General features: G+C 46.2%; 1 protein-coding gene across 6 annotated transcripts in view; it reads right to left on the reverse strand.

Annotated features, from left to right (window-relative positions):
• Positions 1–2,657: 2,657 nt before the first annotated feature.
• The window catches only part of PLCB2 (phospholipase C beta 2), a 52,624-nt gene continuing 42,192 nt past the window's right edge, over positions 2,658–13,089 (reverse strand). Inside the window, exons 29-32 of one of the 6 annotated variants that reach the window (XM_075163610.1) lie at positions 11,881–11,976; positions 10,673–10,730; positions 9,901–9,987; positions 2,658–3,027 (exon numbers count right to left, since the gene is read on the reverse strand). In XM_075163610.1, the coding sequence (XP_075019711.1) occupies positions 2,938–3,027; positions 9,901–9,987; positions 10,673–10,730; positions 11,881–11,976 (331 nt within the window). In that variant the 3' untranslated portion in view covers positions 2,658–2,937. Of the gene's footprint in view, positions 3,028–6,078; positions 9,342–9,900; positions 9,988–10,672; positions 10,731–11,880; positions 11,977–13,089 lie in introns of those variants that run through there. The other 5 variants (XM_075163609.1, XM_075163608.1, XM_075163611.1 and 2 more) reach the window with 5 other exon arrangements.

Below are 13,089 nucleotides of genomic sequence, written 5' to 3' on the forward strand. Positions count from 1 at the left end.
TCTGCAGTTGTGAATCCTTTGCACTTGTGTTTTAAATTAAAGTAGATCTTGATTTATTCATAAGTCTGTGGTGGTGCTGAGGTGCTTTAAAATGTGTCTGTAGTTCAGAGATGTAAGGGAAGTGTGAACCTTGAAGTCCGGTCTAACTTACCTGGTCTGTGGCTATGTGGCTTTTAAAACAAGAAGGGACTATAGCAGAAGCCCGGATCCTGAAACAAATGTTTCCTGGGGACAGGGATGACAGGTTTAACATTTAACACCATTTTATACTTTGGCCCAAGTCTGACTGAACACAGTGAGGGAAGGCCTTGAAAGATTGCATTCAAGTATCTTATAAAATTGTAAAAACTCATCACCCTATTTGTGAAGGATGCAGAAAGTATCCATCTTCCTGTCCAACATAGAATTAAGTATCTGATTCTTGTGTTTCTCTCTTTACAGTTCGTGCATGGCATATCACCAATTAATTGCTCCTTTACTTAGATGAGTGTGGAATCAAATATAAATCCTAAGACAAACCTAGATTAGTTAAAAGATTGAAGCTCTGTCTCCAGGGCCAACAGCTCCTTCCCCAGGAACCAGGCAGCCAGTCAGGAGAATTCTGATAAGCGGAGCAGGTTTGTAATTTGCATTGCAGTAGTATTCAGGAGCGAGATTTCTTGTATGCTAAGTGATACCTAAGTATATAACAAAATGTAGCCTCTTCTCTGAAGAGCTCATAGCCTACTCAGTGGGTAATTATGCTTTGAGATGTTGTTTTCTCTGAATATCTTTTTGTATATGCTTTCAACAAGGTTACACTTACGTCTAAGGGTTTTCTGTTGTTTTGTGTCATGTTTCACCTGAATCGTTCCCTTTTATTTTTCCTTCCTGTCAGCCTTGCTGGTATCGAGTATTTCCATGCTGCCACAGCCCTGGCAATCAGCACATAGTAGGCCTTTGAAGACGGCAGGCTGAATTTATATGCACATTTGCTGAATCAAACGGGGAGTCTGTGACTGCTGTCATGTCCCAATTGCACTTGTTTATATATAATGATGCCTGTCCTCCTCAAACAGGGCTCTGAGCTATCGAATGCAGCAGCTTATTATCCCATTTATTTCAGAACGGGCCAAGTCTTTCTCAAGAGGCCGCTATCTTTTAACCAGTGATTACAGAAGGACCCTAGATCCAATGAGGCTCCCAACTTCTAAGATTGTTCAGTCTGGTGAGAAGAATCCTAGGCTTCCCCCTGTAGCAAGCATTTTGCTGTGCCCTAGGTCTAGTCTATAAATAGGGTTAATAATAATAATAATAATTAGTGAATCTTGACCATGTGGGGATACGCGTGGGGCATATGTGTCTCTAAAATACAGTGGCTACTGTGCAGCTGTTCCTTCTGTTGTAGCAATGGTCATGTCAGCACCGTATCTTTATTACGGAGGTAGAAGATAATTTTAGATCATTCAGTACAAATTGAGCTCTCAACAGGACACAGCTTGTAGGAATATCTAGAGCAGCTTGCAGTATGCAGAGTGGCCACTGAATGTTTGAAGGCAAAGTTTCCTGTAATTGCAGGAAAGGGAGCAGAGAGAACTGCCTGTACACACTGTCCTTCTTCAATTAAAAATTGGGACGTCGTAGTTGTGCAAACTGGAAGGAAATGAGTACTGTTGCTTACAAAGGAGGAGAGGATGGCCAGGCATTTGTTTGGAGCTGCAAAGAGACATCAAAGGCTTCTCGGTCCCTGACTGCCTAGGGAATGATGATAGAAATAAAGCTAAAGCATCCAGCTACACGCATTTTCTGGCTATTTGCTTCTCAATGTTTGGTTGACAGCATCATATTCATAGGGATCTGCGTCTATTCACCACAGCAAACTGATTTGCTTTGGCAATGACCTTCAGGCTTTTACTCGTGTCTGTAAAGTGCTCTGAAAACATGAAGGGCGTGATGATAACAAAGGTGCTAATAGCGAGCCAGCCTGCTGAGGAGAGCTGCCCTAACTTTCCCACTACCACCAGTTCCCACTGGATAGAGAAGAGACAGCAAGGGGAAGCCTTCCACTGGGGTGGGCTTCTCATCTGAAAGTGTGTGCCATCTAGTCTTTTAGGTTTTTTTTCTTTTTTTCCTAAATGTCAGTGCTGAATTCTCATTAGGGAAGCTGGCTGCAAAGGTGTTGGCCAAGGGTTGAGTTTGACTGCTGTGTCTTTTGTTAGTAATGCTCTTGTTTTAGAGAGTCCCCGTGCTGATCCTTCAGGTATAGTGTCTTCTGTTTGTATCCCTTCTTGTGGTTGGAGTCCTCCTTTGCTTAGGGATCCCCATTATTTAATTTTTTAAGAATATAGTACAAAGATTGGGCTCCTGAAAATAAGTATTTTGGGCAAGAGAATTTAGTGGTAGAGAATGAGATTTAGAATATGCCACATAAAAGACGAAAATGTGGAAAGAATCTAGGATTGTGCCTAAATCTGCTGCTGTTCAGTGTCTGACCAGGCACTACTGTCTTAATTACCACTGAATTTGGTTTCTGTATGTAACAGCCTCATTACAGAGACCTATCTGATCCAACTACCGTATCACCCTGTGGTCAGCAAGTATCCTACGGTAAGCAAAAACACAGGCAGGGCTCCCCAGCCGCATGAAGAAATCTTCAAGGATGTCTGAATCCTGTGGGAAGAAATAGTGCTGGAAGATCAGAAGGTGGCTGTTCTCCTCTGACTACGTAAGTAACCAAATGCTGGTGTGACTCTGTGAGCTGTTGTGCTGCTGGAGGGGTGGTCAGAATTCATCATGTGTTGTGTGAAACCTCTGCAGTAACATTTGTTTTAGTGCCTTTATCTTACTTTTGTCCATTTCTCATCTTCCAGAAATTTCATCACATTTTGGGTAGAGGCAGTATTCCCTCTGGAGCAGCACCGGCACGCCTGGCCTCTGAGGCATGAGGACTGCTTCACGTCAGTGGGGAAAGGTGTTGATGCAGAATGCGGTCTGTACTTCATCCGAGATGTGGCTTTGCTTACAGTTAGTGATTCTTCTGTATACGCTCTGAAAAGTAGATTTAGAAGGTATTTTTTTAGCACTGAGATGTAATCTGCGTAAAACATTCCACCTGTTTTTCATGAAGTCCTGCATAAATCACCTGATAGAGCTGTGCCAGTGCTTTGTTTAATAACAGAAGGATTGCACAATAGAAACTGTGATGTGGTGTAAGGGTACAAGTCATCACGGTGCGTTTTCCTCCTCAGGCTTCAAACGGCAGAGGCTATTAATAACACAAATCCAAACTGCTGAAGTTAAGTTTTCTTACGTACGTGTCATAGTGTAGCTGAGCTATGATTGCTTTTTGAAATGTCTGCACCTTCAAAAAAGCCTCACGAAGGGCATTTTACTCTGGTCTTGTTTCAGCCCTTGCTTTGGCCAAGCAATTTATGTTGTTCAAAGGCTGTCGGAGAACTGATGCTCTGCTTGGAGATGATGGCAAAAGAGAGCTCAAAAGGTTAGAAGAGGAGAGTACTGGGTTCGGCTGCTGTATTGACCTCAAAATGCTCGCAGGCAGTACGAGAGCGCTCGCTGAAGGGTGTTGCCGAAGGGTGCGATGCAGTGACGGGAGGTCTCTAGGCTGAAAGCGAAGCAATCGGGGAATTCTGACAGGCAGCGCCGGGTAAGCTGGCGCGGCTGGAGGAGGGGGCTTGGCGGAGGCCTCCCTCCTTACCAGGGCTGCAGCCTGCCCCGCTGCTGCAGGCGGGGAGCAGCCTCTGAAGCGAGACTGAGCCTGCCCGGCCTGGCTTAGAGCCTTTGTCCTGTCGCGTGCTGTACGGAGGAAGAGAGCGCGTCCTTCCCCTGTTACTGCAGCTGCCATTAGGGCTGCCCTGTCCCGGTGAAACATCTTCTTCTTTAGGTGGCGATGTCAGGGGAGAGAGGAGTGAAAACTTCCACTAACTCAGGCCCTGCTCTTCTGCCTGGCTTTACGTGCCTGTCTCTGCAACAGGGGTTTATTCTGTTGGGTTGGTTTGCTATAAGGGTTTGAAGGAAAAAAGTAACCCCTGGTGCTTTGGCAATGTGCATGGAGAGGGGGGCACCCCATGTCCACCTTTTGGTCTGAGCTAGGTGTCCGAGTTCCCTCCAGAGAGAGATGGGATGAATTGTCCTTTAAAATAACCTCTAAAAAACTTCTCTGTAGGGGCTTTGGATGGCCCGTACGGACTGGGTGGCTGAAGCTGGCGACAAACCCCCATTTAGCCAGCACGAGGGCTGTGTTTCTGCTGTGCTGGATGTTGTGTGTGCAGGAGAAGGATGGGATAAACACCAAACAGTTCGGTCCGTGTTGAGCAACATACGCCAGGTACTGACCTACACCCTACTGAGCGGGCGGTGGCTGTTGTGCCCCTAGAAATAGCGCTCGAAACAGCTCTGAACAGCTTTGTTATCAGCAGTCTCGGGCTGTAAAACAGCGAGCGTTGGGGGTTTGTATGTGCGCTGATGGGAAGTTTGCATGTACGTAAGGGCAGTTCCTTGTTTTCCTGGTTGCATCCAGGTGCGGCTGGAAATAGGGGAGTAACTGCAGGCGCCGCTGCGGGGCTGAGAAGTGCAGATTGTTACTGACGCCTGGCGGTACCTGGTGCTCAGCAGAGACTGGGGAGCCCCACTCAGGGCCAGTTTTTCTGGGTGGGTTTTCAGTGTGTTTCTCCATCTGCAGTCTTTCCTCCCTCAACTGTTGGGGTTGCTGCAGCTCTGCTCCGTGCTCTTACCAGGAAAGCAGCCCCTCCGCTTGTGCTAATCCCATTTCTGACACCATCCTTGGTCTCCGTTGCCAGCACCGGTTAGAAAGCAGGGGGCTAATGAACACGGGCTCCAGTTTGGAACTGCCAGAACTGCGAGCTGGTTCAAGTCAAAATATTAAACTGCTTCCTGGCTGCAGTTCTACCTTGCTGTGATGTTTGTCATCTTTTCTTTGAAGGCCCTCAAACTTCACAGCGTGAGTGAGGCTTCAGGGATGGAGGCTGTTCTATAAACCAACAAAATTGATCTAACTGGAGTAATATTTTACCGCTTCCTGAAATAAAGCTTCAGTCCGGGAACAGCGAAGGCAACTGCTCTCAGCAGAAGGAAATGGCCATTAATAACATATATCCACGCCAGAGCTCCGCTGTACCAACCAGCCGTCAGGACGATCTAGGAAGGGAACCGAGCGCACGCGGTGGTGCCCTGGCACTGCGCGGCCAGTTTTGTGACTCTGTTGCTGCCCGCAGGGTTCTGCACTGGGCCGGGTCTGTCCTGGGAGATGCTTCCGCGGGCGCTCAGAGCCACGGGGTTGCGCTGTGAGCGCGTGAGGGGCGAGCGTGCTGTGGGGTGGGGGAGAACCGGCTGCAAGCGTAAGCCTTTGTGTTGCCCTCCTGGCGTGCCTGTGAAGGACCTTTCTGCCTCGAGGCCGCCCCTTTGCTCGGCTGAACTCGGACTGAGCCAACGTGAGGAGTGTGAACTCACCAGCATAGTTTTGACTCCTGCTGAAGTGCTCTTCTGACCTGCTCTTGTGAGGAGGAGGAGGAGGAAGAGGAGGAGGGAGGAGGAGGCCACTGTATTAGAGTGAGGCAAGGTTGCCTGTAACGGTAGGGGGATCAGGAGCGGTATTTGGCCTGTGAGTAATTTGCTTTGCTAGATTTGGTTATAAGTACGATAAGGAATGGAATGAACTGTGCAGAGGAGAATGTGTGAGAAGGATATGATGTTTAAAAAAACCCCACCTCACTGCATATTTAATAACTGAAGAAGTTGAATTTGAGAACTGTGAGCACAGATGGCAGAAAACTCGTGGGGACCTGATGTCTCTATTAACATCTGCGTACGTTGGGCAACATTTGGGACTTGCTTCCATACCCACTAACTGCAATTTAAAAAAAGGTGATCCAATTTTTTAAGAAATGCAATGTTTTATTTTTTTTTAGAAAATAAATAAGTCAGAAATTTACAATATATAACTCCAGTATTCTGTTAACACGGCAGGGGAGGTATGGTCTCTTCTTGGATGTCAGACCAGGCTTGGAACATCTTGTCTCTCATACCTACTTGAGCTGTTTGTTGGTTTTTAGTTTAGTTTAGTTTTGTTTTTTTAATAGCAGCACTTCATAATGCGTTTATCAATGCAGTTTCTAGGTGTAACTGTTCTCGTATAGCAACCCCTGCATGCTGTAGGTTTGCCGTGACTGAGCTCACTTTTCCAGAGAAGACAGAAACCTGAAGAGTGAGTTGAGGGGTGAGTGGGGACTTTGTTAGATTATGCTGCAGCGTGGCACTTAAAATTTTGGGGAGAGGTGAGAGACTGTTCCTCCAGTCAGGAACATCTCTGCTAGTATTGTCTCAAATTAAGGGCAAAGGTTTTAATAACAAGAGGATGGAAGAAGCTCCCTTTTTAGACCATGGTCTCACCCATTTCCCTTCTACGGCTGGGTTTAAAGACACTCTACCCTCTGTGGATCTATAAGGTAGCAATAAAAGGGGGCTTGAATGGCCAAATAAATACATTGAGGGTTTCATCAGCGCAAGGTTTTCTAGGCTGCTGGTGCTAAGACTTGCAGTAGTCACAGATCTGCTCAATTGCAGGTTGAGGTTTGGGGGGTCCTGTCCCCCCCATTTCTCTTCAGCAGTGTTTAGCGTTTTTTTTGTTGTTTTTTTGCTGTTTCCTTGAACAACTGGAAGATTTGACCTACAGTATCTTAAGATAAGCATTTGTAGTAAAATAGTTGCAGTTCCCGTTTCCTTTTGTATCCCTAAGTGTATCTTCTTCCACCTCTTTTAATTAAGTCTTGCTATTTACAGATGTATGACTGGGGAGGGTTGACTCTTTTTTTTTTTTTGGGGGGGGGTGGAGGAGTGTCAGGTCAGTGCCCCCTCCACTTGTGACATCTGGGGACCACAAGTGCCTAATTTCGCAGGTGCAAGTATATGTTAGCAGGCTAAACAACTCCAATTCTTGGGCTAATGTTATTTCAGGAGGTGATGTGAGGAAGGCCAGGATGTGGCTGCTCTGTACTGAATTATTGCCATTTCCTGCTTTTTTAGGATCCATAAGCAAAGCCTGTCTTAAATGATGCTAGGAAAAGAGTTGGACCGTATGTTTCCAGTTCCTTCCTTCTGGATGAGTGAGCACTTGCTGTGTCAAAGCTGCTCAGTGCAAAGGTCATAAAACAGGTGAGAGAAGGTATGTGTGGAGGCAGGGGGCATGGATGCAAGTTCTGCATTCACAAAGTAAGGCTTTGCTGTCCTAGAGAGGGGAAGTGTAAAGATGGCGAAGAGGAACCTGCCCTTCTTCTGTTGCAAGAGAAGACCAAGATGCTGGGAACCGGGGCCTCCACGTGTTCTGCTGGGAGGTTTTGTGTTAGTGAACACAGACAGCAGCACGGATGTGCTAGGGCTAAAAGAGGCTGAGGACCATTTGCCCTCCAAAGTCATATGGGCGGGCAATTTTCATTAGCGTTAGGCCGTGGAATGAGACTGATCTGTTATGTCACCAAAGGGGGGGACTGTTGTTAGTTACAGGTGGACATACTTCATGAAGAAATGGGAAGTGACTAAAGCTTTGAGGGAAGATGTGTGCTGTACTCCTGTGAAGGGAGAGCAAACAGCAGGAGTAGCATGTGGTCTTCTTCCCAAGGTCCTAAAGAACATGGGTATTTGAGGAGTGGTGTTTTCCCAGCAGCAAGGAACAGATTCTACAGATCACTGCTGAGCCCTCTGTTGTCATTAACTGGGATGGCAGCACGTAAAAGAAGCTCCAGAGAACTGCTTTCTGCTACTTGAAGGGATAATTCAATGTGTTTTCTTACGAGCCATACTCAGCTTTCTGCGTAAGGGAATCTTACAGGCAATATAACCGGATGCCTCTTTATTTGAGCAACAAAACTATTTTCAAACAGTTTAGAAATTTTGTTAACTGTTGTTATCCTCAGCCCATAATATGGAACTAATTTAGCTTCATGAGAAAAAGTTTCAGTGAAGCTCTAAAAATGTCAAATTGCTGTAGACTGCAAAGTGGTTTTGTGGTAGGCTAGAACAAATGATGAGGCTCTTAGACTCCTCATAGTATGCCTTACAATTGTCCAGGATCTTCAGGAGATATGGATCCAGACCTAAGAACTTGCCTAAAGGCCTGTGAGAGTCAAAGTTAGAATTAGGAGCAGGAATCAGCCCCTGGGAATAAGGGGATGTTAGAAAGAAAGAAAGAAGAAAAGCTACAGTGCTGGTAATGCACATTGCCACAGAAGGAAATGCTGGTTGTGTGGATACCAATGTACTGAAAACTGTCCTCATCTGACTCGGGGGGGACACCAATTAAAAAGCCAACAGTGGCGGTGTAAGGAAGCTGTGTGCTGACAAAAAATGGTATGAGGTTCTATCAAACCGACCTTTCCTCCTATAAGCAGAGGCTGTGTCTACATCAGCAGGTAGTGTTGCCAGAAGGAATGGCACTTCAGAAGACAACAGGTTTTGCTGAGCACCTGCCACCCACACTTACGTGTATTTCAGCAGGCCTTATTCTGGGCTAGCGCTCAGCTGGTTGGAGCATATCAGGTGGGCTACTGGAGGGCGTCTCTCACAGTTAAATTTTGTTTAGAGGGATCTAGCTCCGAGACCACGCTGATGCGAAGAAATGCATGTGACGAACGATGAGGGAACTTACTCTACAAACTGAAGGCTGAATCCAGATTAAAATATTAATGTAGATGCTGCTGTGAATGCCAACAACTGGCTTGTCTTCAGCAACAGGCCCTTTCACGCTGCTTAAATACCTTAGTGCCAAGGCTGTGGAAGACAAAGAGGGTGAAGCGCTCTCTGAAGGGTGATCTCTTCAGACTACTTCCAATATCTAGGATAATAAAGTAGTAAATTCCTGAAGGATTTCAGGAGTTCCCCAGAGTGGAAACGGATAGTAGTTTGTCAAACTGGTCTTTAACTTCACTATATACCTCCATAAACCTTCCTAAGTGGAACGGTAAGTAAGGGAAGCATCTCTCACAATATGCTTTCTTCAATCTCGACATCTGTTCCAGCTCCTGGGGGCTCAGGCATGGCTACTGTAAGCCTTGACACCTCTGCCACAGGGATCTTTTCTTCCAGTTGTTCTGTAGAGCCTTGTTCTCCCTCAGGAACTCTTGGAGCTGCTTCCTTCTGAGTCTCTGGCTCTCCAGGAAAGCCTGCTTTTGCGTAGTTCTTCACCATCTCCTGCACCTCCATATTCAGACTTTTCAATTTCTCCTCATACTCTGCCAGTGCCTCCTGCTGGAGCTGCAAGCAGAGACCTCAAATCACTCTCCAAACACTGAAGCTAAGCAGACATCAGGCTGAGAATGGTATAAAAACCTGCTCTGAGAGAGCCCAATATGATGAGATGTTAGCACTTCACAATTTTGGTCTCAACCCTATATTGAATGATTTGTCTCCATCCCCCAGGCAATCTTTGGCTTCCCTGAAGATGAAAGCGGGGAGGATTGCTGATTTACATTATTCTGATTTGCACCACAGTTTGATGAATTGAGACTGCATGTTCACTGCACATCAACCTTGAAAGAGCATGAATGCATTTTGTGTGTTTTGAGAGTTTGAGGAGCTCAGGGATGAGACTCATCTCTTCTAAAGATGCACTTCCATCACACTTTAAATTTAGGGGGTTAGATGAATGCTAGTGCTGGCACAGGGAGTGTAGGAGTGCAGCACTCTGACTTAGATCTGTGTAGGCTCCTGTAGAACCACCTCTTAAGTCATTCATTTTCTCAGCGTACTGAGAGGTGGGCGGCTGAAGTGTGTATGCGGAGGATGAGTGTAGCATTAATTAAAGAACGCGCAAGGAAGACTGATCCCCTCTAGTATTTTGGGTTTACTGTACTGAGTAACAGCATTGACCCTGAGCTCCATCTTTGCCTTTACCTGGCTTTCTTTCTCCTTGATTGTTCTCAGATTATCTGCCTGCTTCTCTTCCAGTTTCTGCTGATACCTGGCTGTCTTTTCTGTCACCTTTAAAAAGAACAAATAAAAAAAATCACTCAAATTTTAAGTTTTTATAAACAAATGCTTTAGCCGTCCCAAGTTTATAACAGCAAGACACAGAGTTACAGAGCACATGCCGCAGTATCCCACTCATTCCCAATTCTGAACGATTTCTGCTGGCTCCGAGCTATTTGTGTAGTACTCCAGACTCCGCACTCCCGTGCTAGGGAAGCACCGCAAGAGTGTGCACGCGTGAGCATGTGCACACGCACACGGGGTCTGCTCAACAAGGGGATGGGTCTCTGAAAGGCAAAGATGAGATCCTTAGGGTCTCCTCCCCTTCTGCAAAATTTTGCACATTATTAAATAGATGTGGGGTTACACTGCTCATTAGTTGTGTTTCAAAAAATCCCTGAATTAGAAATGCAAGATATCCTGGACAGCTCTGTTGCACTGCATCTCTGAGCAGGTGGGAGGACCGACTAGACCCTTACGGACCTGTGGGATTTTAGTAAGGGTAAGGGATTTTAGTAGCTGTCTTCAGCTGCACTTTGGCTGTCTGAATTACACGCTCAGAGCCTGCAATTTAACGGGATTTAAATGCCTCAGTGAACTCGCACTCTGTCTGTGAGACATGCTGATGGTGTACGTGAGACACCAACACTTTGCAGAAAACAGAGATGCTGTGGCAGACTGTCACAGGAGGACTTACCAGTTTGATTGTTTGTACCACTTCCTGAATGTGAGAGTTATTAATTTCTTTCTTCAACCTTTAAAGAAAGGAAATCCATCTGTTATCTTTATATGAAACCTGTTCATCAATTCTGATAAAGCGCCATAGATTAAGACAGGACTGCTAGTGCCCACGCAGAAAGACAGGTGTGTTACTCTCATAGTGTCCTCCCACATTGAGGGGTTGCTGTAATTTTAGGAAAAGCAATTAAAACACCATTCGAATTTGACTGAGACATAAGCCAAATAATTGGATGCAAAGTTCTATTTTTTTCAGCTTAACAGACCTTAAAGCACCTTGCTGTGAGCCGGAAGCAAAGGAGGTAGCGTACCCTCTTCTGTACCCTTGAATACGTGAAGCTCTTACAACTGATTCATATCATGCAGTACTTGAATATACAGGTTCAATAGCAGAGTATTATTTTTATAACAACAAATGGGAAGGAAGGCTGCAGCATTACATGCCTAAACACAACTGAGGTGGTTGCTGAAACCGGTGACATACAGAGTCTAGAGAGGCTGGGGAAGACCTTTGATCCTAGGGGAGATAAATACCCCCCACCCAGGCATGAGGGCAGGCAGGAAGCATTTGGAAGTGCTCTTAGGCATCAGCTGAAGTGACTGGAAAGTGCGTCGTCAGGTCAGCAAGAGGCTTACATGTCTCGTAAGCGAGCCAAAGAGACGGGTGCATGGGAGGCTTGTCTTCAAGGTACAATTTCTCCACCTGTAATGACCTCCCCCTGCACTTCCATACGAGCTCCTACTCCCTGCGGCAGGGCAGGGGGCATTTCTAAGGCACTAATCCTCTCAGGCTACTCAGAAGTCCAGTAAGTGAAACCGATCTTGCTGACTGCCTTACACAAAAAAAATTAAGGCTACGGAGAAAACTCCGGAAGCCACTGTCAGCAGTGACTGCAGGAATGACGTTATCGCTACAGTTAGGGAGCAGATGTTTGGCTTCACTGCGCGTATGCCTGTGTACTGGAATGCAATGCGGAAAAAATGCTAAGCCGGGAGCGAGGGCAGGCCAGCACACCTTCCCTGACCCCTACAGCTCTGCCACTACCTGTTTGGCTGCTTTAAAAAGTTTCCCTGTTGGTGACAGACTGTGGTGTAGTGCTGTTCCCTTCCTGGAGCAGGACAGCTGGTGTCTGCGTAGCCAGAGCCCAGTACCATCTACCCCAGTACCTCTCCTGAGCAGCCTTGTCACTGGTATTCCTCATCATGGTTTGGATTCGGTCCACTCTCTTTGCCTCCAGCTTCTTCTTAATGTCTTTGATATTGCTGTGGAGAGAAGAGAGTGCTGTGAGAGACAGACTGATTACAAGCCCCAGAGACTGAAGCAGCCCTCTGCATTTGTTCTCTGGAGTGCTCTACTGTCCAGAAAAGCAAAGTTTGAGTGATTGTGCAGCAGAAAGCTCTAAGTCTTAAGAATATTTTAAGTCCTGTAACTTTTTCTTTTTTTTTTTTTAAAGGGAGTCATAACAAAGGGACAGGGGAAAACACGCTTATAATTAGGTGGTATTGTATATCTACATGGGGTTCCTCTCAAGCAGCAGGAGACTTGCTGAAAGTACTTACCTTGCAAAGGAAAAAAAAGGGGGGGGAAAAAAAGGGGGGGGGGGGAAAAGGAGGGGGGGGGGGAAAAAGGGGGGGGGGAAAAGGGGGGGGGGGGGGGAAGAAACTACACATCTGTATAGCAGACCTAAAAAGAAGACCTGAAGCAAGCAGAAAGGCACATAAACTATGGGATGTGACTTGCAAAGCAGAAACCATAAACACTTAAAAGGCATTTGATCAACCAGTAGGAAAGATGAAAAGAACAAAACCCGGAAAACCTAAGACCTGTGCCCCTGACTGAGGCATATATGGCCATCAAAAATGTGAACTGCAGGCCAGAGAACGTGACAAGACAGAGGGAGGAAGGTGTTGGCATCAGGGCGTCAGAGGCCACTGGTACACCACTGGTACCTCATCTCGGCCATCCGTGTGCAGAATGATTACAACAGGACGGCTGCCAAGGGGGACATAAGAATGGCCACCGGATTGTGGCCCTTCGGTCTGGTGGCCTGCCTCCAACAGTGGAAGGAGCGTATGATTAAGAGAAATGTAAGAGAACAAGTGAAGGGTAATTTTTCCCTCCTCCACCTTCCCAGTTTCCAGTCTGTTCTCCAGCGTCTATGCATTTATCTCCCATGAATGTCTCTCATACCTCGGAGTTTAGCTCTACTTTTGGACTTCATAGCTGCTTGCCCTGAGAGGAAAAGAACTCAATTTATACGCCGTGTGACAGAAGTTCTCCCTGAGAACTTCATTGGGTGCTCCACACCTCTTATGAGAAACAGTGAGTAATCACTTCCCTATTCTTCTTCTCCATACCATTCATGATTTTACGTA

Source organism: Calonectris borealis, chromosome 14, assembly GCF_964195595.1.
Source record: "Calonectris borealis chromosome 14, bCalBor7.hap1.2, whole genome shotgun sequence".
In the NCBI taxonomy this organism is placed as follows: domain Eukaryota; kingdom Metazoa; phylum Chordata; class Aves; order Procellariiformes; family Procellariidae; genus Calonectris; species Calonectris borealis.